The sequence below is a fragment of the Sinohyriopsis cumingii genome, chromosome 3 (genome assembly GCF_028554795.1).
Source record: "Sinohyriopsis cumingii isolate HCF-2022 chromosome 3, ASM2855479v2, whole genome shotgun sequence".
Classification (NCBI taxonomy): Eukaryota; Metazoa; Mollusca; class Bivalvia; order Unionida; family Unionidae; genus Sinohyriopsis; species Sinohyriopsis cumingii.
In genome coordinates this window covers 146,093,075-146,120,945 of record NC_142963.1, presented here as the reverse complement: position 1 = coordinate 146,120,945, position 27,871 = coordinate 146,093,075, and the positions used below count along the sequence as shown (strand labels likewise).

General features: G+C 34.1%; 1 protein-coding gene and 1 long non-coding RNA gene across 2 annotated transcripts; both read left to right on the top strand.

Annotated features, from left to right (window-relative positions):
- The first annotated feature begins 216 nt into the window (after window positions 1–216).
- On the top strand, window positions 217–13,645 carry LOC149804080 (uncharacterized). The gene is made up of 3 exons (XR_016420003.1): window positions 217–310; window positions 8,455–8,656; window positions 11,635–13,645. It is a non-coding gene; the product is annotated as an uncharacterized LOC149804080 (long non-coding RNA).
- A 6,437-nt stretch (window positions 13,646–20,082) lies between these two features.
- LOC149804079 (uncharacterized) lies at window positions 20,083–26,644 on the top strand. Its single transcript, XM_089951477.1, has 4 exons — window positions 20,083–20,146; window positions 21,121–21,159; window positions 22,692–22,791; window positions 24,337–26,644. The coding sequence occupies exons 1-4, from the start codon at window positions 20,090–20,092 to the stop codon at window positions 24,501–24,503; spliced, it is 363 nt and encodes a 120-aa protein (XP_089807603.1). The 5' UTR covers window positions 20,083–20,089; the 3' UTR covers window positions 24,504–26,644.
- Window positions 26,645–27,871: the final 1,227 nt, after the last annotated feature.

Sequence of the window (27,871 nt, the reverse complement as noted above, 5' to 3'; positions counted from 1 at the left end):
GTTACCTGTTGAAAATGAAAGCCATCATCACCAGAAAAGTTAATTGTACACTGCTATAGCTCTATTCCGATATAACCGATGACCTAAATAGCAATATCATAATTCAGCAAAAAGGTATCGAATTAGCGACACATTTTATGGTACTCTTTATTTATAGCATTCTGGAAAACCCAAACTGACTGTTCTTAGATTCGCCCCTTATATAACTATGACAGAGTCATTTCCCAGTCAGAACGTCGAGAGGTTGTTGACATCTTAGAATACCACATAGGATGTCATTGCTTGTGTGACAGGATAACAAACAATTAAGGTAAGTATCTTAAATTACCTTCTAGTAATGTTTTGTGTGTGTGTGTGTGTGTGTGTGTTTGTGTGTGATTTGAAATTTTAACATATCTTTAACAATATTTGAGTCATATCGCTACGATGTCTACAGTGTTCCAATTTATAGTGATGTCTAGTACTGGGGCATCATGCCGTAGACAAGTGGCATGATGTACCACCCAGTCACATCATTCAGACACCAGGCCGACCAGTCCTAGCACTAACCTCTTAATGTTGAGCGCTTAGCGAGGCAACTGTTAGTACCATTTTATAAGACGTTGTTATGACTCGGCCGGGGTTCCAACCCACGATCTCCCACGTCCGGAGCGTAAAGTACCTGTCTGGTAATACTTTGTACATGCATAAATTATCTTAACTTACCTGTCTGTTAACCTTTTGTACATACATACATTATCTTGAATTACCTGTCTGGTAATCCCTTGTACAGACGTACATTTTCTTAAATTACCTGTCTGGTAATCCTTTGCACATACGTTATTTTAAATTAACTGTACGGTAATCCTTTGTGTATACATACATTATCTTAAATTACCTATCTGGTAACCCCTTGCATATATATACATTATCTTAAATTACCTGTCCGGTAATCCTTTGCACAAACATACGTTATCTTAAATTACCTGTATGGTAATCCGTTTTACATAAATACATTATCTTAAATTAAATGTCTGGTAATCCTTTGTGCATGCATTATCTAAATTACCTAACTGGTCCTTTGTACTTGCATACATTTTAAAGATTTTCATGGTATTAGAAGGGCGGTTTTTGGAAACTTGCATAAAGTTTAAAAGTTGGGGGTGGGGTGGGTTGGTGTCGAACTTTAGTTCAGTATTAAGTTATTTACTATTTCATATGTGTTCATACAATGTGTCAACATATTAGCTACAACATGGTATATAATAGACTAAACTGCCATATATATATATATATATATATATATATATATATATATATATATATATATATATATATATATATATATATATATATATAGAGAGAGAGAGAGAGAGAGAGAGAGAGGTTTTCACTTGTAATAGAATGGTACACGCTCCATTTATCTATTTATTTATTCTATTTTGCACCATATTTAATTTACACGACTGTTTATTTGTACTTATTTCATACCAAACTTTTCTTCATTAGACCTTCACTTATTTACATGCATGGAACATATGTGAATCAGTCTAAGGAATAAATGTAAATCAATTAAATGTACTAATACGACACAGATATATGATCAATTCAAATGCAAAACCTTTATGTTTTAACAATGCTGGTATAACATTAATGGCTCCAAATGTTGGGACGTATTCAAAAGGAGTGTATGAGATTGTTTGTAAGTGTTAGAAACTACTGAATTACTTAATGCCAACTATATTTTATTTAGATATCATTACATATACTTGTTTACCTCTTGGTGACCTATTGCCGATTCTACACGAACCTTTCCATACCATGAAGTCAAAATAAAGCGACAAAATTAGAAATTCGTGTCTCGTTCTTGCTGCTTCCAACGTTCTAGTACACAAACGTAATTTGCAAACCAATATATACTCATGTATAGCTCACTAATTAAACAAAATATATAAAAATTCATACAAACATCCTTTTTGCTTTACATTATTATTTTCCCGTCGTGTATGTATCTTAATCTACACAATTATTCAGGTTTCCGAGAGGTTATTATTCTGTGTGCATAGAAATTTGGAAATTATTGTGTATCCATACTACAATCAGTAAAATTAGTCTCCAAACCTGTATTGGTATGTTGGCGGTGTTGATATTTGGTCTCACGTATTGAATAAGCCCGAGACATGTATAACACGCGTGTTATAGATGTCGCAGAATAAACATCACCGTTATTGCAGATATAGTTTGCTTTGCTTGTCCGAAACATAGAAACATAGTTATACTGCCTGAGACATGACACTTCTAACGTTTTTATGCGTTTCTATGCGATCCAACAATTGGATTGCTTTCCGTTAGTCTAGCACTATGCTAACAAACCTGCTATTGGGGCTGCTAGTAACTGGCATTTATATAACTTTGTGAACGGTTTAAATGGACAACGTTTTTGTATTCGTAGTAAAAGAGTAACTGTGTCCAGTTTTGTGAAAACATTAATATGTACCTATTTAAATAATGAAAAAGAAAACAATTCAGTCGAGGAAAGAATTAGAGAGGCATATAATTTTGCAACTGGAGAAGTAAAACGTGTCTCTTACGAGTAAATACTTCAGTAATACAGTGTGACCCCGCTATAACACGGTAGTTGGGAGCCATAAAACCCGACCACGTTATATACCGAACCGTGCTATATGCAACCAAGTCAGCTAGCTGAAGAAAATGTACCCCCAACAAACAAAAAAATGTGGGGTGGGTGGGTAATAAATGCGGGGGGTAAAATACGTGCTTCGTCGGCACAGTTACCATCTTGACTTGATGCATATTAAATGAGAAATACACCTGTAGTGAAAACAGAGAAGACATAATATTATAGTTTACTTTATTTAGAGAACCATGAATTGGTACATATACGTGAATCCTGTTTATATATAAATGTCTAATGTATAGCATGAATAGAGTATCAACACTGTGTACTCACCTGCGAACCTCATCATATACTTTGAATCTACAATACAAGTGATTCCATCGAAAATATGCACACACAGCATTAAAATATTCATTAATTTTGCAACAGATCATATTGGTCTGAATTCAGTGGAAAAACAGCACAATTACGTAACGAATGACGAAGCACATTTAATTTAAAGTACGTTCCGACTTTCTTCGAAGAAACGTTCTTTGCTGTTATTGAAAGGTTGTAGTCGGCTTTCTTTGATGAAGGGTGCATGCACTATTGAAGTCATTGCTAAAGGCCAGCTTTGAAGAACCAAACGAATGCCCATTTCTTATTGTGGCAGCAACATCAAATAACTGTACTGCATGACTGAAACTGGTATTTTTTCCATTTGCTGAATACGTTTTCATAACAGTCGGCGCTTCAAAGGTAATCTGTTTCCTTTGAAATTTCAGCAAACTATTTTATCTGGGTACATTTTCAAAAAGGAATTGGCCGTCGTTTAGACTATTCTAGTTACTGTCCCTCCATGCCTACTGAATGAATCAATAAGTACGATGTATTGTTATTTTTTTTTTTTTATTTTTTTTTTACATTTGTGGTAGTAGCGTTATGATTCCTTCCACGCATGCGTCTGAAAATTAACAAAGGGTCAACGGACGATAGAGACGCAGGTGTTCTGATGACATGGATTACAGAAAACGTGAGCGTTCTGAAGGATTTAATTCTGAGTAAAACGAAGAGAAATTTTACTTACCATCCACATACAAATGTCAGTCTTTGTAAATACATTAATTATTAGCGAGCGGCCGAAAATCCAATGAAAGATAGATTACGAGACAATGCCTCGTCCAGTTGATCTCCGTTACTAGAAATGTCAATAACAAAAACTCGGATATTTCACAACAAACAGAACTCATGCTAGATGTCAGGATAAGCGGATTATGATATAACAATGCACTGTTTAGATGGTTTGTCAGTATGGACAAAGAATTTGTTTATGTAACAATAGATAAATTTCAGTGCATTTTATATCCAGTTTGAGGCTTCCTTTCATGGGGCCTCTGAATTTCTGCACTCCAAACCAATGGTTGCAGATACAAGTTTAAACAGCCAACAATGTCGCCAGCAAATAAAAAAGCCACATGGTATGTCTTGCAGCCAATAAGGAAAAACAATCCAAGTTTGCGACATTGGCGAAGACCTACGCGATCCCAGAATAAACTTTCTATGCGTTTTTTCTTCTTCTTACTTTTAAAAAAAAAAAAAAAAAAAAAACTTTTTCGTGTACGAGAAAAATACATATAAAATTTAAGGAGCCAGGCCACGATCGTCTTGTATTATTCATACGCGATCTCTTCCCCAAAATGATAAGCAACTTTACGTTTTTTCCGTACCTTTTAAGAAATTTTATGTGCACAAAAAAACACATGTATATGAAATTTCGGGACCCACGCCACGACCGCGTTATATCCGAAATCGCTTTTAAACTGAACGCGTTATAGCGGGGTCACACTGTACGCAGAAAGCTGTATTACTGGTAATATTCGAAGTACATGTTATAACATGCACATGGTAATCAGATATCTGGAAAAGAAAGCTTTAGTGATGTAATTGCTTTAAGAGTCTGTGAGTAATACATGATATTATTTCTCATGGAAACTGGACATTTTTGGAACTCTCTCTCTCTCTCTCTCTCATGTTGATTGGGCATAACCTATTATTTCAATATTTCAATAACTAACATTATAGTTCCTACATGAATTTGAGATCGGTTGTTTTAAGTGTTTTATAAGGCCTTAATCAGTCTTCCTATCTATATATCTGTCTGGCAGTCTGATCGCTCCGGTGGCCTAGTGGTTAGAGCGTCCGCCTCGGATGCGGGAGGTCGTGGGTTCGATCCCCGGCCGGGTCATACCAGAGTCTTACAAAAATGGTACTAACAGCTGCCCTGCTTGGTGTTCAGCATTAAGAGGTTAGTGTTAGGACTGGTGGGCCTGGTGTCAGGATAATGTGACTGGGTAGGACATCATGCTACATGTCTGCGGCATGATGCCCCAGTGCTAGACATCACTATAAACTGCCACATTGCAGACCTCGTAGCGATATGACTGAAAAATTGTTAAAGCTACGTTAAAAATCAAAATCACATTTCATCACGTCTGATAGTCTAACTATCTATCTGTACAACTCTCCCGATGTTCATTGCCTCTTAACGAACCACATCAATGCTGCATTTACCTTTATGTATTGAACATTTTATTATTTCTTTCCTGTGTTTCTACCATTACAATTTATTTGACATTTAGTGTCTCTTTTGAAAGTTTCGATTTTGCTTCTACCTTTACAATTTATGAATAGAAAATTTCTCTTTAAGAACGTTTTGAGTATGTTTTACCTTTACCGTGGAATGCATATTTCTCTTTCAAACGTTTTGTCTTTGTGTGAATCTTACTTTTACAACGTATGCATTTAACATTTATTATCTTGTACAAATGTTTGTTTGCAAAAACATCACGAGAGAAAGAGAGAGAGAGAGAGAGAGAGAGATTTAAAAAAAAGTAAAATTGGAAAGGGTTCCATAGGTCTAATTATCTTTAATCAACATTGTGCAATAAGTCTTTAGTGTTTACGTGAACTATTTGTATTATTAAGCACGTTAACATGGACTCCTGTGTGTTCCTTGTTGCTAAATACAGCAACATTATGCTGTTTTTACCTGTTCTACTTCACATTTTGGTTATTAAAATGAGAAATATACTATCAAAAGCTGTCTTGATACAAATAGGAACTTACATATTCATTGGTTTGCTCAAAATTAGGGGCTCAGGGCTACCATACTTTTTAATTTTGTTTGTATCGTTTAACTACAGAAAATATGTTGTACCAAATGGAAAGCTAGTGCCAATTATCCGTTTCTTAAGTATACACCCTGTTAATTTCAAGCTACATGTAACTCATGTCGAAAAGCAATCAAACTACAAAATACCCATCCACACTGTAGCATTTGAAGGAAATTAATGAATCAAGCAGAAAATGATAGCTGCCGAAATTATATTTATATTATTAGCTATTTACTCAGCCCGTTACAATGACACAAAACGTAGACATTCTTAACCACTTTTGTGCTAATCCATGGCATTAACTAGAATTTTTTCATTAGAAATGTTCAATAACATATCTGAGATGTAGATGCGACGCGCCAAGTGTCAGGATAATGTGACTGGGTGGGATATCATGTCTGCGGCATGATGCCCCAGTGCTAGACATCACTATAAACTGCCACACTCCAGACATCGTAGCGATATGACTGAACAATTGTTAAAGCTACGTTAAAATCCTAATCACACACACACACACACACACATTCTGTAAAGCTTGGAGAATGACAATGAAGATGTTGTGTGTGACCTTTGACTTAATTTATATGCATTGTCAGAAAATAACCTGTGCCAATTTGCAGACTTTTTCTTGCATGTCCTAGATATAAAGCACGTTAAGAAGCATTTGTGAACACATAAAACGAATCAATTGCATCCGGTTTGCTTCCCAACAGAACATCTGTAGTACTGGCAGGCCAGGTCAATGATGATAAGCCTGTCAGAGAGGTATACTGCACTAAAAACGTTATTGTCACTGCATCGAATAACCAGTCTGCTGAATGTAAAGTGGACAAATCGATTTATTTTTGTATTTGGCGTATGGTAGGCAGGTCTTCATCGTGCTTTGCACTATTTCATCTTGCAAAATAAACATTCATGCAGGCTGTCTACAACATAAAATAACCAAATTGACAAAGACTCATTTAACGTATACAAAACATTAAAAAATGTCACTTATATGTAGATGATGTCATTAAGACATCTTCTGTAATCAAAATGGTATTATGTATATCTATAGTTGTATTTAATATTTGTTCATAATTACAGATCGCAAGGGTCATTTTTTAAACAACATATTAAATAGTTATTTTTTATGCTTCTATATTAAACATTAAGATAATTATCAATTGTCGGTAAACGTATTTACATGTATTTGAGGTCAGGACATTAGTTTACCCCTTGGGAGTTCCTAATGTACCTAGTGTTTGTCATGTTCTTTACTAAAATTTAAGTAAACGACCTGTCTTTGTTTACAGCTCACAATGTTCTGGAAATGAACATTTGCCCCTCAACGTGTTCCACTTATTTTATCCTAGGTTTTTATATAAAGGCTGTTTGCGTTATAATAAATTATTCTATTATAACATCTGTCGAGTAAAATCAGTCGTTTTCTTGTGTTTAGTTGTGATTTAAGAGGATTTATTTATTTATTTAAATTGTTAATTGGAATTAAAAAGTGCACATTGACTTTAGGAATAAATCACTATTTTGATAATAGCGTGAATTAAGTCAAGGACTAAATTGATTATATTTTTGTGATACATTAATACTGTTGGCACATTGGCACATTCAAGGTCTCTGGCACATCAGTACATTCAAGATTGGAATTCATTTGAAACACCACTTGAATTAATTTGGAAAACTCTATACTTTTGGACATGGGATTTAATCCACAATATCAAAAGGTCCTTCTTAATTTCCCGCTTTGTATTCTCGGTAAATAAATTATTTGTTGAATTTTATTAAAATTTTAGGTCTTTGTGTTATATGTGTTGCTTACTTTAAGAACATGGGGTCGTATCAATTGAAACAAGACAGTTCCTCAATTATCTTATGAGAAAAAAATCTTTTCTCTCTGATTGTGTGACAAAGTATGAATGATGTCGATATGATCATTCTCGTGGATTAGTAAGGCTGCCTATCTATATAATGACAGGCAATACAATCATGATGTCAAGGTTTTTAGTGTTTAAGTTGACTACACTTTAGTATTCACTACGCCTGTTCTCTTTAACTTGCATGGGTAATATCTTTACAATATTTTATTCGTGGTTTGATTCTGTTTAAATCTCAAACTGACGACAAATTGGCAAAAATCCAACATCATTATTTTAATATATTGATTTTTTATAAAAAAAAGAACATACAAATACATATGGTCAAGTCTTCAGTTTTCTTTCCTAAACAAAGACTGCTTGATGAATTCATGGATTGGCTTATCGATGAAAAATGAACTTTTCTTTATGTGTGGTAGTAGTGCTATCAGTTTGTTTAAAACAGAAGTGTTGACAGGAGATCAATATTAGAAAAAAACTCGTGTCCAAGATTGTGCAAAGATTATTTCAACGGATCCTATATAACACTTAGCAGGTTCAAAATATTCACAGAGCAATTAATGCGGTACGTATAACCTTGTATTTTATTGTCTGACCGAAAAACATTCGAGTTTTCCATTGATTCAAACTTGTTTTACTTTGCCTCTGACTTTGGTTACAATCATTCTCCTCTGCTGTATGCAGCCTTGGACTTCTGAAGTTAATAGTGGTAGTAATAGAAGTAACTATTGGTAATATAGCAAAAATAGTACAGGTAACTTAATGGTATACATAATTATAGAACCTAATTTTATTGCAACTTTTTACTTAGGTCTCTTTAATATTCCGGAATACGAAAGGTAAGAAACACTGAATATGACGTCGCATGGGATGATTCCGTAGCAAAATATGAAAATAGAAGAAGACTGACAACTCATACGAATTGTAAAGGAAGTGACATCATTTTCATCATCAAATCAATGTTTGGGCATCCATGCTTATCTTCGTTTCCTACATTCCTTTAACTTTGTTTGGTAAGTTTTACGTTTGCTCTTTTCTTTCTTATGTTGTTTTCCTAATAGTTAATTCCATAGAATTGTATAACTTTATTGTTTTCAAAACTCTTTTAATATTCGCACTCAAGTTTCTGGTACTTAATATGCAAACTCGTCCAATACAGTAGCCTTCGTACCAGAGCCCTAAAGAGTTTTCATTTATACTCAGCTTTACATTTTAAAATGAATCTTTATTTCCCTTACACCTTTGTGCAAACACTCTAATTAGAGGTCCAAATTATTTTAGTTTTTAGGCAACCTTTGTCATTTAGTAAGTATGACGCGATAACTGAATAATTAAATACGCGTCCCCTTCAGTGATGCCCCAACCATTTATATTGACATGCCCAAAACGTCCCTGAGGGGTATCCCTTCTGACTGAGATTATATCCAGGAGATTTTGAAGTAGTCGTTTTCTGCTTGGAATTAAAGTAGCAGATGACTTACTATTACGGCAAATATTACAATATTGATTAATAAATACAGCATATTGTATGCTCATCGTTTTGTCCGTTAACTTTAAATTGTCAGAATCGTTCAGGATTTTTCCATATTGCACTGCTTCATATTGCACGACATGTGTGTCTGAAAATAGAATGATGTATTAGAAATTACTTTGATTGTAAACAATGTAGATTCATCTAGCTAAGGCTTTATCTTTCAATTTATAACATTTGTTTGTGAATAAATTAAACAAACTATGTCGTCCATTTGAAAGGAGAAATGATAAAGTTAACGATGTGGACGAGTTCGATGAGTCATAAATGAAACTTTGAAACGAATGAACGTGACATTCGCAATGCCAACAACAAACATCTATTTAGAAGAAATATTCGCAACTTTTCGGAAACAAAAAGGTTCAGACTATGACCAGTTTTGTCTGGTGTCTATAAAATAGCACAGAAAACATATTGTGGCCCAGGGTTCTGGCATTTCTATCAGAGACGTACTATTTTACAAGTCAGTCAAAATACTAAATTCGAGATTATAATGTAACTGAAGGCTTTGGTAGGAAACTAAGAGCATCAGAGCCAATTAGCCAAGGCGACGAAAATGTATTATTTATGCTGGCTGAATGGACTGTCACAATTGCAGTTTTCCCCGTTTAACGATTTTGAAAAAATTGCTAGGCTTGCGATAGAATTTATACACAATGATACATGTGACAGGTGGGGTCCTTCCAAAAGCGAGCATGCAAGTGACATGGCATAAACATATGTTTTCTTTAGCTGGTACTTAGAATGGTAACACATATACTTACATGTATGCATCTTGAATACATTTTCAGTTAGTTCTGCAAATCCGAAAGACATGACCCATGTCATGGAAAACCTGATACACACCAAAATTGTGCTGTAATTTCGACTACATTTCCAGCTGAAATCACATTCTTCTTACTGCACTAAATTGACTAACAAATCTAGTCCTTCATAAGCCGAAAAGGAGAATTGAGTTGGATCAACAAAACCGAAATATACCCATTCCGGAAGAGCGCAAAGGTTCTTTCAACGTGAGACCAAAACGAGAACTTTTTTAAACCTATGTAGAGCACGCGACGATGTTCAAAGGTCGCTGGACGGTGCTATGTGCGCATTAATATTGTTACTGTGTATTGATGACTCTACGGTTGTGTATTATTTTGAAATACATAATAAACTCAAATACTTTTTTTCTTGTTGTGTATTTCTTTATTATTAAGCCTCAGGTAGGAAAATGAAATGAGTACATAATAAAAGGTTGCTACATTTGTGTGGGAAAATATATACTCGTTTTTTTTTTAAAAAATAATACTGCACTCCTAAGGTCGTGCCGAATTTTTGTTTTAAAGAAGCTTATTTATAATTATTGATTTAAAAAAAAATTGCATCACTTTGAAGGAATTGTTCATTGAGTAGTTAAAACTTTTGTTATGTTCCGTCGTTGAATCACTAATAAGAAGTATGAATAATACGTGGAAATTACTCTTAGCGCCCTACCACATTCATTAATTTAGTTTCAAAATAAAATTATTAACACGTTATAATTAACACGTAACTGACCAGTAATTTTTTTTCTCTCGCCTTTCTTTTTAGCTCTCCTAAAAATGGCCGGTACTATATTTCCTTGGCTCTATGTCATATTGGCAGTGGTGACCCATCTATACAATAACGAATTTAAATCAAAGACAAGAGACGTAAACGAATTCTTTTTTCCATATAATCTCTAATTTTCCTTTGCGTCGTCGTTGGAAACACAGACTTTCATGTCACAAAACCCCCAAATTCATGACAGAATCAATTGAAACGAAACATATATATATATATATATATATATATATATATATATATATATATATATATATATATATATATATATATATATATATAATGGTGTCCAAAACCCATATTACTATTTTGATGTATTTATTCACCATGATCGAAATCTCTCCCGAAGTGACGATATCTCCATTTTGAACATTTGCAAAGTATAATAGTGTCATTTATAACCTTTGTATATCTCTTAATAACTGCAGTTATATTACTATGAAGATTTCACTCAGTAATTCAATCGTTTGTTGAAGAAGGTGGGTGGGTAGTGGTATCTCTTAATTTGTGTGTGTATACCTTATGAAATTGTCAGCTTCATTTTTATTGCTGAAGTTTTCGCATTACAATAAAAAAATCTTTTTATAACAGAAATGGTACAAATTCAGTTTCGGCAAAATTGTCAGTTATTGGTAGGATGTTACTATTAAATCCTTTGTAATTTCACTAATGCCCATGATCTGTAAATAAATTGCGTTATTCTTAATAATGATATCACCTTTGAGAGCGAAATAATATTCAAGAGTCACAGAGTGCCATTTTCAGCATTATATTGAACCAGTTTACCCGCATACATGCACTTAAAAGGTCTAAAAGAAATAATGTTGGCTTCTGTTACACTAGAAAATTCATTTTTTTTATTTTAAATTTCAGACATCAAAGCTTCATATAGAACTAATCGAGGCCTTGCGTCTTGGTCATGCAGAGTATCCAAACATATCGGCGATTATACAGATTGTTGCGAGTTTGGTATTCGTTGTTATTGAGCTAGCCTGTGAAGAAACAAACATAAGATGGATAATGCATATTTGTGCAATTCTTTTCAACCAGTCCAGACACTGGTATGTGGCCAATACTTCTAGGTATATGTCTGTATCATTGTTTGTGTATATACTATGTATGTTCTTGCATTGCACCTGTGTGGGAGAGAAGAAGGTGGAAAAGAAAAGAAATTGATCAGAAAGGAATATGCTCACATAGGTTTAACTGACATAGTTCTTTGTAAATAGTTTTATAATTGTTCCGACTAGAAAAAGAAATGTATGTTGTATATTTTAATTGAGAGAGAGAGAGAGTTAGGACGAAACGAACACGCTGAATATATAGCTTCTATATTAATAGATAGGATGAAGAAAAAAAGTCACAAGAGATACATTTTAAAAACATTGTTTTTCTATCCTGTGTTTGTGTTTTCTTTTCTGATTTTAACCTAAAACTGAACTGTCTGCCTCAGAATGTTGAAAGTTTATAAACAGTTATTTGCTCTATATTTAGAAGTTTCGAGCACACTTTATTTATTTTACTTCTTGACCCACCCACCACAAACGTCACGGTACAATGATGGGGCAAACACTTTTGATATTTTCTGTAATTTATCAAAGATTTGGAAGTTCAATTTGGAAATGGCCTTGTAACTACAGAAAAGCGGGATCTCACTGTCATTCTATATAGTACCACTTTAGAAATCATGTAGCTGAATAAACATTCTGATGTTGGCTTATCTACAATTTCGCTGACATTTACTCAGATCACTTCCATATGCAGAGTTCTAAGTGGAATTTTTCCATTACATACACAAGACATTTAAATCCTTTTCAACGATATCAACGTTGTGAGTTTGACGTGCAGTAGACTTACTGACAACGTTCCAGTCATGACAGACTCCGTTTGGCAACAGTTTTACCAAACAATTATGGAATCAAAATCCTACCCTCGATATAGAACGACCCATAAACATAATCTATTTCACTTCATCGTAGCCATAGTCTAAGTTGGCCTTATTTCTATATAAGTTGTATCGTTGACATTGGTGACATCATGTCCATTTCCTTTTGTATGTGTATTCATGCGGGGTTGGGGGTGGGGGAGACAAACATGGAAAGAAGCAGTTTTAAAAAACTATGCATTCTGTGAAAGGAAACTAACAATAATTTCCTTCAAATTTATTGATGTTATTTTAGTCAGGTGTGAATTTTACTTTATCTGTTCAAATACATTGGATACTTTTACAGGGTCGGCTCAAAATAGGTATGTACCAATTTCCATTATGAATGTACGCAGTTAAATTTAATGGCGATTCTTCATGGCACAGTGTATTATAGTGTCTGTTTAATGTTTCATCCATGACTGTAGGTTGTAAGGATAAATTTGTAAACAATATATTACATTGCTAACCTTTTCCATTATTGTAGGGTTATGTACATTTAATTAAATTGTTTGTTTGTTCGTTTTTACATTCTTTTATTTCATTACATGTTATTGTACTATAACATTGTATGCCGGACCTGGTTGATTTTTTAAATATTTTATTCATTGTTAACTAGCTAATACACAATTAAATTATTCTTTCTCTATATGGGAATAATATCAGGATCATGATTAATAGAAGAGGTAAATATGTTTATTTGGGTCAAAGTTTTGGAATTTCCTAAACGAATAATACATCATCCAGGTTACTGTTTTGTAAATATCAGGATCATTCTAGACGGTTATTTTCCATTGGGTAACGCTTTTTTTTCTATATAAGCTATAGCAGACACGTCATCGCCTTCAGTTTTCGGATTTCTTCGGGACTTGTACTGAGTTTTTTTCAGGACTTTTAATTACAAGGACTTGTGTCTGTAATTCTTTGATTATTTTGGGATTTAATTCGCAATACCGTAAGTTATTTTTTTTTCTCATTTTCACTTTGTTTTCAAGGGAAATAAATTATTTGTTAAACTTTACAAAGCTTGTTGTCATTCACTCTTTTCTGTTACTTATTTTAACAGATAGACTCGTAACAGTAGACCAAACTTTATTTTTGTAAACATGCTTTATTGGATTTTAGTTCAGGACACTTGTTTTCTCCTCAAAGCCTCATGGTCTCCATGATATTTGTCAGGATGAATTGCCTAAGCGTAAGTAAACATACCTGACCTTGTTTGGAAAAAGTTTCCATTAAGATGACATAGTATTTTAAGAAAATAGTAATTGCTAAATAGGTCAAGTGTGGAGGCATATAAAGGTATTTACATAAGAATTAGTCATTCATATCGTAACATCTGAAATGGAATAAGTCTTTTAGCTGTGTACAGTTATAATTTGATAGGATATGTTTATTGGCAGTATAAAAAAATGCTCGTTGACGTTAAAATGAAATCATTATTTTGCTATTTATGTGAATTCATTCAAGTACAATTTGGATTATATCAGTGTTATATATTAAGAATGTTAGCACATAAGCACATTTAGAACTTTTGGCATATCAACACATTCAAGATTAAAATTCATTCTGAACACCAATTGATACAATCGGAACACTCTACACTTTTGGACTTGTGATTTAATTCACAATACCGTAAGTTCTTTTTATAAAGGTTCGCTTTGAAATTCTTGGGAAATAAATTTGACTTCTTGAATACGACGTTTTCCCTCTTTAATCTAGGATGCTTTCGATATCGTACAAGTCGTCGTCATTTTTGGTCACTTGTTGTAAATAGGGCAAGTAAACATTTCCTCGAAACATTTCTTCGTTAATATCTTCTAACCAATCACAACAAATAATTCTTTAGGCGTCCATTTGGTAATTATACTTTGCCAAAAATGCGTTATGTTTATCCGATGCACACCATTGTCCAGTGTATATGACTGAAATTTTTCTTTTCTAAGAATTCCCAAACAATAGATTTAACACGGATACATTGTTTTGGAGACTTCTGGAGCGAATCCGATACTATGATGGTATGATTGATTATAAGCTTTCACCATACATGTTAAGACATCGCTGTATTGGAAGGTTTCTTGGGGTATACATTATTTCCACATACATTCTTCCAAGGTTCTTTGGAAATGTTCTAAAAGGATTGGTTCCTTTATGTTAAGTGTGAAATATGAACTTTGTTTTTGGATGTCAAATAGACCACCCAAACAAATTAGAAACATCCGCTAAATCTGCTTGCCGTTGATAATCTATTCTTACAACACTAGCCTTACATCTTTCAAATTTCCCTCCAGGATTCTTGATTGACATGTACGTCAATCGCCTTTGTAACTTTTATTTTATATCTTGTAGAAGGTACAATTTTGAATTTGGATTTGGTTGCACGAACCAAAAACTTTTCTGTAGGGATTATAAACGATAGCAAACAGCATGTCTATGTTGCTTCTGCTCAATAAATCAGATAATGTTTGATGATTTTAGGTTCGTGTAGTAATTTGGATAGCAAGGCTTGACGCGTTCAACGAAAAATAGGAGGTTTCCGCATAAGTGATTAGTTCTTTCACTTTGTCTTTACTCTACGTTTTATTTCTTCTGCTGAAAAAGTTGTTAAAGACCTTTTTCTTTTACCCAGGCTTTCATATCGTATAGTCTGTGCATAGGTGAAGGTCTCAACAGAGTCGCCAAAAGCGTTTGAATGAAAGTAGCGTAAAATACGAACTCTAGATCCAACGTAAGAAGATGCTTCAAAGTAAAAAAATTTGAGAGTGCTTAAAAGCTGTGAAAGAAGAACTCAGATTCGTTTTCCAGAGAATGTTTAGAGATGTTTAAATACTAATGGAGAAATGTTAAACAAAAATTTCTAAAACTTGTCTACCATACAATGACTAACTTGTCTACCATACAATGACCAACTTGTCCACCATACAATGTCCAACATGTCTACCATACAATGTCCAACTTGTCTACCATAAAATGACTAACTTGTCTACCATACAATGTCCAACTTGTCTGCCATACAGTTACTAACTTGTCTACCATACAATGTCCAACTTGTCTACCATACAAACACCAACTTGTCTACCATACAATGACTAACTTGTCTACCATACAATGTCCAACTTGTCTACCATACAATGACCAACTTGTCTACCATACAATGACCAACTTGTCTACCATACAATGTCCAACTTGTCTACCATACAATGACCAACTTGTCTACCATACAATGACCAACTAGTTTACCATGCAATGACTAACTTGTCTACCATACAAATACAAACTTGTCTACCATACAATGACTAACCTGTCTACCATACAATGACCAAAATGACGCCATTTCATCCAACGGAATCGAAACTCATGCCTGTCTCCGATTTGCACGTATATATGGAAGCTACTGATTAATATGCATATATTTGAGAACATGTATCTATCCAGTTTTCATCGTTCAAAATTAGCTAAGTAGTCACATCTAATTTCACTTCAAAGAAATAAAGTACAGTCTGTTGATACTAAGAACCGCTAAAACATTCCAATATATATATATATATATATATATATATATATATATATATATATATATATATATATATATATATATATATATATGGAATAATAACATTTTGTTCTGACCTTAGAGGAGGCTAGGGTTTATTATTCATACATATATTTCCCTTTGCACATGAAAATAATAAAACTTGCGGGAGCTCACCAAATTAAATCAATGACCCTATCTTGTACAAATATATCTTGTACAAATATTCTCCCACAATCTACTGAGTTGCTTTTCAGTTTATTTTATCAAGGGAACGGTTATGTTGCATTGTTAATTTGAACACGTACTTTGGACTGCAGTATAAATGCAAACTATCTGAAAAGAACGAAACGTTCAAGAAACAGTGTTGAAGAAATAATACATCTGTTTAGATTCACAGGTTTACATTATTTACATAAACATAATTGAAAACTTATTGCAAGTTTTGCTGCCTGAATACGATTTAGTCCAATATTCCTTACTTGATTATTAATATGCACTGAGTGACCGTAAAATGTATATTGTATGGATGATGTATCTATACTAAAATATTATAAACCGACTTCTTAAAATATTAACTTAATGGGCATGCCAGGTTTTCTCTGTTCTGAAAGGAATAAATAGGAGCAAAATTAGTCATAACATATTCCATTTATCTGAGTGTTTTTTGTCTGATAAACGTGTTAATTTGCCTCTCACTAGTCTAAACGAATATAACACAACAATTACCCCTATGCTTCCGTCCAGTTTTTCACTGAACAACTTCATTATCTGTTGCAAACTCCGTTCACTAGAATGTACATTATCTGTCTACTTTCCCTCTCAATCTGTCCATATGTTTGTGTGTATATGCCCGTCCGTTTATATGTTGATCCATCTGTCAGCACGTCCTTCCATAATTTAACTTGTCTGTAACTTTGTTTGTCAACCGGTTACTTGATGCATCCATTCACCAATTGCCCATTTGCATATTTGCTCTTTCATGTTGGGTCAGTTTGTATGTTCATCTCTTTGCCTATTTTTATCCATCTATTGTTGTTTGTTTGCCAATTTAAACAACCGTATGTATATCTCGTCTTAACGTTCACTGTTTATGTCGTCTTCAAACGTTTTTGTTGAAACAGAAGATGCATTATAAATGTATGAAACCACAAAAAGTTGCTTTCTTTTCATAGATGTACGTCCCGTTTTGCACTTTAAATAAGGAATGTTAAACGTTTATTCGGATGAAGTAAATTAAAAGAGGAAGCTATAGTGAAAAGTAGAGTTATTTTGCATCATGCTTATCTACCTACCTACCTACCTAATATATAAACTGTACATGTATATAGCAACTAAATCCAAGACTACATCAAAGAACAGCACAAATAGGAAATATCAACTAGCCGTGCACCCGATTTAAGAAAAGCACGAAGGTGAGACGAAGCGAAACTATATGGGTGCACTATCTTCACGAACTTCAAATTTGCAAATGTGATTGTGCGTTTTTGTGTACGTGTTCCACGGATAGCGACTGTGTGCATGTGTGCGTATGACGTGAAGCTTGCTCAGGTTTATCTCCTATAATTTATTTTGATGCAATATAAGCCCATTCTAAATACACATCATACCGTCGCTTGGACCATCTCTGCTATTTCATCAAGACAAAAAATGTCTCATATGTAAGTCGGCGTATTAAGTTGCAGAAAAACAATGCTATTTGTTCGAGCCAAATTTCTTTGCTGTATGATTGGCAGAAAAGCAGCGAATTAAAAATAGTTTGATGCGTTCGCAACTTCTCGGTCAATCCTTTCTTTTAGCAAATAACAGGAAGCCAGAATAGCCGCTAATGGCTGTTATAGACATACATCTGACGTTTCGAATGAACAACACGTAAGGCCGCAGAAAGTGGCACTGACTTCTAAAGAGACAAGAGAATTTAAAAAATTGCTGGAAAAAACTGTTTATCGCCTCTATCTATCACGCATACACACAAAAACACACACTAATATGTAACTGCAAATACATATTAGTATTCACCCTTAATTAACAGAGATACAGACAACATGCAATGAGAATTATGATGGGGAGGTTGTCTACAAAGGTGAAGAAACATTAATGTTATGTTAAATTACCTTCGATCTCCGTAATAAAACGAATATTAACAAAACAGCAAAATTAAACGTTCCACATTATTAGAATAAATTGTTAGTATAAATTTAATAATTTCACAAGAAACAATTTCGAGCGAGACCACTGAGAACCGTGGACGCCTTAATGTAGATCGACTTTATAATGACTAAGAAAATGTTCCCGATATTGAATACACTTTTGGAATAATATAAAGAATAAAAAATATATTTCTATTGATAAATATAAACGGAAAAGATAGGATTAAAACTGACATTTGCGTGTCTATCTTATATACAGCATGATGAAAACACAACAGGTCACTCCTATATTTGGAACGCTGATGGATGTTTTAGCATGTATGTGAGGTTAACGTCATTTGGTTAGCAGTTCGGTGTGTTGATCGATAGGTTTGAGTGCTGGTCAGTATAGGTTGATGATGGCTAATGTAAGTGTATGTTCAACCTATGGACATTTTTAGTATTTTCTTTCTCCTTGTAACAGAAGTGTCGCTGTATACAAAACCGAAAAGCCTGTATGGGTACAAAGGAAATGTTAAGTTAAGGACTAATATTAAATTACCCTTGTACCTCATGTGTCATTTCATTTCAGAAAACAATTTACAGGTACACAATTTATGGGTACATACTGGAGACTTAATTTTAAACAAGACTTGTATCACCAACGCGCATTTTTTTCGTATCCGTAGAGGCCCTATGTACTACTGACGGTTATAATTGGTGGTGTTATGTGGGTTGCATTTGCAGAAGCAGATTCTTTAATTTTTAACGTTATTTTGTCTATCGATCGACATATTCAGCTACCACTACTAGTACTAGTACTGATACTACTAATACTGATGCTACTACTACTACTACTATTACTACTACTACTACTACTAATAATAATAGTAAGGGGGCCCCGAGCAGCCGAGTGGTCTAAAGCGCTCACCGTTCCAGATCACTGCCCTCTCACCTCTGTCTGCGTGGGTTCGAGTCTCAGGCTCGGCTAACGTGGGTATGTGAGAAAGCCTGCCAGTAGCTTCTCGTGGGTCGACGGTTCTTCCCGGGGTTTTCTTATCTTGTGCTGAAAAATGGCGTTAAACCCAACAACAACAACAACTAATAATAAGAATAAGAAGAAGAAGAAGAAGAAGAAGAAGAATGAATACTACTACTACCAGGGGCCCCGAGTGGCCGAGTGGTCTAAAGCGCTCACCGTTACGGATCATTGCCATCTCACCTCTGTCTGCGTGGGTTCGAGTCTCGGATTCGGCCAATGTAGGTATGTGAGAAAGCTTGCCAGTAGCTTCTCGTGGGTCGGTGGTTATATCCGGGGTTTTCGCGCGTTCTTCCTCCACCATTTATACTGGCCGCCATGTATAGCCTATCATGTGCTGAAAATGGCATTAAGTCCTAAACAACAACGACTACTACTACTACTGCTAATAATAATAATAATTAAAACAAAGAAGAAAAATATAGTGAGGACGAGGTTTGAAGTAGGAAGTGTGATACTTTAAGATTTATATATCATGCCTTAATTTTGAATTCTGCGAGTTATACATCTAAATTCTAACTTCTGAAGTCTACATATATAAAACCTGACGTTGAAAGAAAACTGCAATACAATCAGGTAAACATGACTAGAAAAAGGAAAGTAAATATCACTAACGTATTTCGAATAGGAACAAATTTATCACGTATGTGGCTAGACAAACACAGCCATTCCCCAGTCAATACGTTGAGAAGTTACAGACACCTATGATTACCACTTACTTTGTAATTTCTTGCGCTCAGGATAACTTTACAACATTCAAGGTAAGTATCTTAAATTACCTGTCTGGTAACATTTTGCATCAGTATATATTTGAAAGTTTTGTGCATGTTTGGGGGTGGGTGGGGCTGTATATGAACAGTTGTTGGCTGCGTACATACAGTGTAATCGCGCGTGTGTATGTGTGTGATCACGGTACGATTGCTTCGCAACAATGGATAATACACGAACCTTCACGAGCAAGCAAACACATTTGATATATCTTTTCTCAGGCTGAGTATCGTGACTGCATAAATATGTAGCTATCATTTATTTTTATATGAAGCGAATTATGCTCTGCAATCGGGAATATGGGGTAAACCTTTCATACATACCATTTAACGTGAATTAACTACAGACGAAACATATATGTGCATTAAATGACTAGAGAAGTAAAATACAACTTTTTAAATGTTGTATATTTATTAATTACAATGAAAACAAAAGATATGTAAAGCATACGCTATTAATCTCATATGATATTCATTCTGTATAATATGAAATTCACTGATTCCCATCAGGAGTAGCTATAATAAAATTATAGGATTAAACTGAACTTAAATAAATTAAAATAATGAAAATTGCTAACGTCCTTTTGGTCCATTTTTGTTACAAATGATAATAAAACTTTAAAGAATTACCATCATACGCAGAACGATCACTTCACTGGACTCTTTCTTGTGCATGATTCTGCTTCAGTATAAACTTCTAAGTGAAAATAACCATATGAGGGCATCATTTTGTGTCAGACTCACTCATCTCTTCCTAAAACGTGACCTTAAGTACAGAAAAATTCCCAGCACCATAAACCCACTCGTACATGAAATCAAAAAGCGTGGGGAATATTGATGACAATTTCGTCTCTTGCGTTTGACCATTTACCATGGCATTAGTGTTCAAGCTCTTCCGGTTTAAAAGTTAAAAGCAAAATAGCCTCTAATCTTACTTCCGCTTACAGGGTCATTTTGTTTTATTGCAGTATGGGCATTGTGAAAGTCATATCAGGAGAGGAATCCGTGTAAGTAGCAAGCTTCATATTCTCAACCTTTTGGAAATTCACGTAATGTTTTTCTTATCACCAACAAGGTAACTTCTCAAGACAGGCTGACCTTAACCTGTCATTATGACCATGCGGAGTTTTAATAAAAACAAAACGGTTTTCCCCTTTGATGTCGAGACGCCTTATTCAAAATTTCCTCAACTTGGTCTGTACACCGAAGACCATGTTTCTTAAATGAATCTCGTTAATTTGTAAAACTTACAAGACTAAAAGCAAAACTTAATATGATCTGTTTAAATTTTCTTACGTTTGTTTGTTTATCCAAAAATGACCATAGAAAAAAGTTTGGATATGAAGCTAAGTTGATTTTTTTAATACTGAGGTCTGCTTGTGAAGATCTATTGTGTGCTTCGCATTGTCCGTGATTGAGGGTACAGTTTTTGCCTACTTAATTTTTGTCATTTTTAAAAGATGCTTATTGGATTTGAGTTCAAGACATCGATTTTTCCCTAGGAAATGTTATTGTGTCTTAGGTCAAGTGAAATATGTATGTAAAGGATTTGGTGAACAATAATTCATTCCTGTTTAATACCGCTCATTGGGAATCTATGATCAGTGTTTATAGTTGTGCTCAGTTACAACTGAGAGGAGTTATTTAATTGTATTATTCAATGGAATCACAGAGTATTCATTTTTTTTTTGTTGGACTACAACACTATTTTGGGATTATTGTGGATTCATTAAAAGACATTCTGGACAATATCATTGTGATATACCACGACATTTCAAGACTATTGGAAAACATTCGAAATATTCTATACTTTTGGACTTGTGATAGGACATTAAGGATTATTATAGATTTAATTCACAATACAGTAAGATTCTCTAAACATGTCACTTAGTGTCATCGGAAAATGAATTATTTGTTGAATTTACAAAACTTGATGGTTTAGCTTCCTTATATTACGTAGCTTAAGACCACGATTCGTAACACCTTACATGATTCAAATATAATCATACGTTCTGAATCGTTTACGCATAAATAATGCAGAAAACCGAACTCTTACACATGTATTGAAACGAGATTAATATGGATGTCAGCTGTAATGAGTAATTTCCTAATTTCCTTTTATTATGATGGTGAGCTAACGAAAACATGTGCCACACTATATAAAACATCTGCCACACTATATATAAACATGTGCTACACTATACAAAAACATGTGCCACACTATATAAAAACATATGCCACACTATATAAAACATATGCCACACTATTTATAAACATATGCCACATTATATAAAAACATGTGCCACACTATATAAAACATATGCCACTTTATTTATAAACATATGCCACACTATATAATATCTGAGACCATTTGAAACGTATCTGTTGCGTAGATAAACTATAAGAGAAATGCAATCTAGAATTATGCAAACTATTTCTTGTTTCGCGTAGGTAATATCGCCGTACATATATTGAATTTTTAACAAACAATGTTTACAGAATTTTTTTTTTATTTTTATGATTTTTTTTCTTTTGTAAGCAACTTCTCTTACCATGGACTCATATCAGTGGTCATGCACGCCACCATTGCCATTGTTGCTTGCTGTTGTTCAGAAGAGTTTCATGCGACGAGAGTTCGAGTAAGTCAGTTTTGCTTACTCAAGTGTGAGATGATGATCGAAGTATTTGTTAATATGTCAGCGATTATTCATTTTAATATTGTCTGGAATAATGTGATCAAATTTAGTGAGATATGAGACAGTGAATAGTCAAAAAAATGAACTAAGAATAAGAAGAAGATTAAAGCGATAGAGATTTCTTTTGCTTGTAGATCACATATCTTTCCATATGTTGCCTAATTTGTGTTGTAACATTATAATTTTTAATTCTTTATACCCTCTTCATTCATCTAACCCACCTAAAATCTGTTGCACAAGTTCGGCTCTGTAGAAATGCATGAATCACGTTTTTGTAAGAAATATTCCAGAATGGCACTGTTACTGAAACTTTAGTTTTCATCAAAATCCTTCCGATAGAACATTCTGGAAGAAAGTAAAATAAAACAACCTTAATGCAAATAGTTACAATACATATAAGTACTGGAAAGCAGATTGCACCGAGCGTTTTAGCACACGTTAATTTAACAGAAACAAACTTTTAAAAAATTGACCTCGAAGCAACTTGTATGAGACTGGAAGGAAAAAAGCAAAACGGCAAATAATATGCCTCATAAAAATTATTTTAATATGAATAAGTTAACTAGTAAGTTTATTAAATTTCTATCTGGAGGACCATTGACAAATTTCTTTCAATACATGTGACATTGGCGCTTCTATGCTATCGCTGCATTTCGCCTCGAACCAGGTATTACATACAGAAAACGTCAAATATGACTAAATATTTTTAATAGGATCCTCTTGTCACAATCTCAGGTATTGCAATGTACCGTTAGACTCGTAACACTGACTAAGGTTGGCACATTAACAATTTTGTTTTCTTTGTATCATGTTTATATGAGATGTATGCATTTTTATGCTTTGATATGATTGTCCTTCTGGGCAAATATTGACACTAAGCTCCCGAATTTTTCTTCGATTTATACTTTATGAAATGCTTCCTCTCCTCCCCCACCACTCTGCGTACTGATCCAGAATTACATAATTAATATATTTGCTGTCCATTCCTTCCCTCGTGCATTTGTGACAGAAACCTTATATAAAAGGCGTTTAGTTCTTTATTTAAGTAGTTTTTGATGAAATTTTGTCCTAAACATCAAGAATTTTTTCGTATATGCATCATAAAATCTCCATGAAGTGTCGGTGCTAGTTTTCATTTCTCATCATTTTACCTTCCGTCCCTAACTGTTTATTTTTAAGGTGAGAATCCTCTGTAAGGAAAGGCAGAATGACGTTAAATCGTGTCATGTATACAATTAAAATTAAGTTTTCCTGAATAAGAGTTTTCATAAATTTCGTCTTTTCCTAACGTTATTTTGTTTTTTCTTTTTTTGCTTCTTGCGTATGTGTTAGTGGGGTGGGATGGGGAGGGGCAGAGGTAGGAGGGAGCTTTTCAGAAGATAGGAAATAAGATTAAAGCCGAGTGTTATTGATAATAAAAGCAATATCTGTGAAGTGGGATATATTATTAAGAATAACATAAATACGTAATTTGTAATTTCTTTACAGGTGGACACTTGTATAAAATTCATCGATGCAGTGCGTGTAGGTGTAGACGAAAGTCCAGAAGCTTCAGCAATTATCCACGCACTGATTGCCATTATTCAATTTTATTTATCTTTGTACACAGACATGTCGGATATGGCTATGAAGTGTCTTTTCTCTTGTTGTATTGAGCTTGCTGCATTAGTTCTTACTTTTGTGAGACATGTGTGTTGTCAGTGTAATGTAGATGAAACGATGTTAAGGTGGTTTGATCGAATAATGACACAGATGGCTAAGTCGTGTTTTATGTATGGAACGTGTTTATGTTGTCATATATATCTTAATTTTATATAATAAAATTGAAATAACATTATAACGATAATGATTACATTTAGAATACATTGAAAAAGTATATTGCATAGGAAAGGAGTAAATAGGAATACCATTAGAACTTGAAGAGAGAGCGAGAGAGAGAGAGAGAGAGTACATTTATATCAAGCTAAAAAAATTTTTAGTCTAGATAATATAAATAGATAGGTTTTGTGCTGTCAAAAATTAGGGACATGTAAAAAGAATATCACATTCTATTCAATTTCAGTGTTTATTTTTCTAACATTCTTACGTTGAAATCATTCTAAACATTTTATTTCGAGATCACATGGGGTGAGTCTAAAATGTTCCATACATACATAAATACATACCTACCTACCTACCTACATTCATACATACATACATACAAGCTCTTCTATAAGGAACAATAAACATTAATTAGTAATATTTCTTAACTATTGGGCAAAATATAATTAACTTTTGTCATTATGGTAGGGTAAAGAATACAGATCATGGTTATCCGACATCTGTCGGTAAAAAAATGAAATAGTTTCCGTCCACCAATTTTAATATTATTCATGTTGCTGAGCCTTAAAATTAAAGTGTAATGACGATTTGCTGATAACACTGTCGAATGAATCCATCCAGTATGTACGTTTGTGCCATGTTCGACCGTGATAATAGAAACATGACGGGATATTAATCACTTGACAGTCATATGGCAAATGCAGATACTTTTGCTATGCATGCTTAATTTGTATTGTTTGTTGGCCTTTTCGTCGGTGATAATATGAAATATGTATTTGTATTTAGTAATTGACCTTAGTCCAAAATCAAGTTCATGGTGTACATCACTATGGATATTGATTTTTGTAAAGAATACAATGTTTATCTTAATTTGTGTCAAATACATAGGCATTGCACCATGGTAATACCTGATGTACATAATCTTTGTCGTGTACAAAAGATTATGGTACAAAAATGTTGGCCATTAAATGGGACAAACGATATCTGTAATGATATCTAATTAAATAAAGTTGACAACATGTACGTCAGTAGCTCCAAAGCTCTTAACGCTAACAACATTTAAAAAACATTGCATGTACGGACTTTGAATATGCTGTATTTACAGACTTTCAATACGTTGCATGTACATCCTTTCAATACGTTGCATGTACAGACTTTGGATACCTTACGTTGCATGTACAGCCTTTCAATACGTTGCATGTACAGACTTTGGATAACTTGCATTGCATGTACAGCCTTTCAATACGTTGCATGTACAAACTTTGGATACCTTACATTGCATGTACAGCCTTTCAATACGTTGCATGTACAAACTTTGGATACCTTGCATTGCATGTACAGCCTTTCAATACGTTGCATGTACAGACTTTGGATAACTTGCATTGCATGTACAGCCTTTCAATACGTTGCATGTACAAACTTTGGATACCTTGCATTGCATGTACAGCCTTTCAATACGTTGCATGTACAAACTTTGGATACCTTGCATTGCATGTACAGCCTTTCAATACGTTGCATGTACAAACTTTGGATACCTTGCATTGCATGTACAGCCTTTCAATACGTTGCATGTACAGACTTTGGATAACTTGCATTGCATGTACAGCCTTTCAATAAGATGCATGTACAGACTTTGGATAACTTGCATTGCATGTACAGCCTTTCAATAAGATGCATGTACAGACTTTGGATACCTTGCATTGCATGTACAGCCTTTCAATACGTTGCATGTACAGACTTTGGATAACTTGCATTGCATGTACAGCCTTTCAATAAGATGCATGTACAAACTTTGGATACCTTACATTGCATGTACAGCCTTTCAATACGTTGCATGTACAAACTTTGGATACCTTACATTGCATGTACAGCCTTTCAATACGTTGCATGTACAGACTTTGGATAACTTGCATTGCATGTACAGCCTTTCAATAAGATGCATGTACAGACTTTGGATAACTTGCATTGCATGTACAGCCTTTCAATACGATGCATGTACAGCCTTTCAATAAGATGCATGTACAGATTTTGGATAACTTGCATTGCATGTACAGCCTTTCAATAAGATGCATGTACAGACTTTGGATAACTTGCATTGCATGTACAGCCTTTCAATACGATGCATGTACAGACTTTGGATAACTTGCATTGCATGTACAGCCTTTCAATACGATGCATGTACAGCCTTTCAATACGATGCATGTACAGACTTTGGATAACTTGCATTGCATGTACAGCCTTTCAATACGTTGCATGTACAGCTTTTCAATACGATGCATGTACAGCCTTTCAATAAGATGCATGTACAGACTTTGGATAACTTGCATTGCATGTACAGCCTTTCAATACGTTGCATGTACAGACTTTGGATAACTTGCATTGCATGTACAGCTTTTCAATACGATGCATGTACAGCTTTTCAATACGATGCATGTACAGCTTTTCAATACGATGCATGTACAGCCTTTCAATACGATGCATGTACAGCCTTTCAATAAGATGCATGTACAGCCTTTCAATAAGATGCATGTACAGACTTTGGAGCCACTCATGTTATATGAGCATTGTCACTGCATAAAGGCTTTTCATTTGACTATTGTGGTCATATCTGGTAGTCGTGATAGTGTTTTGAATAGGATTGTATTTATTGACTTCACATATGTTCAATTCATGCGATTAGGTGCAGGTCTACAGAAGGAATGTTGACTGTGAAATGCGTACAAGTAACCAGCCATGTAAAGTAAATATGGTTTAAATAGTATAATTAAATAGACAAATAGCGTACATAATAAACACTCAGCTATCAGAGCAATATTTACCATAAAAGACTAATGCAGCTAATGTTCAGTCTACCTGTCTCCCTCCCTCCCTCCCTCTTTCTCTCTTTCTTTCTTTGTTTTTTTTTTTTTTTTTTTTTTGATCTGTCGATAGATAGATGTTTTTACACAAATGGTTACGTTTTTTAAAGTCAAACCCATTGTACATTTTTTTCTTTCTGACAAATCTTGACTCTACGCATGATATTGACACGGAACGTACAAAGTGTGTGACTTAAAAATACATCCAAATTAGTAATACTTTCATCATAGCTGTATTACCTAATCGGTTGATCCCAGAGTAAAAGATTGGTATTTCCAACCAATTTCCAGCTCTTGACATGGTATGCTATTGGAACTTGTATAGGTTGCTTCCTGCATCATTC

Bases quoted from the DNA above. Each gene is read 5' to 3' on its own strand.
- LOC149804079 (XM_089951477.1), top strand. From the start codon at position 20,090: ATGATTACCACTTACTTTGTAATTTCTTGCGCTCAGGATAACTTTACA. The intron at 20,147-21,120 runs GTAAGTATCTTA...GTTTTATTGCAG, and splicing joins ATAACTTTACAACATTCAAG to TATGGGCATTGTGAAAGTCA. The intron at 22,792-24,336 runs GTAAGTCAGTTT...ATTTCTTTACAG, and splicing joins TTCATGCGACGAGAGTTCGA to GTGGACACTTGTATAAAATT.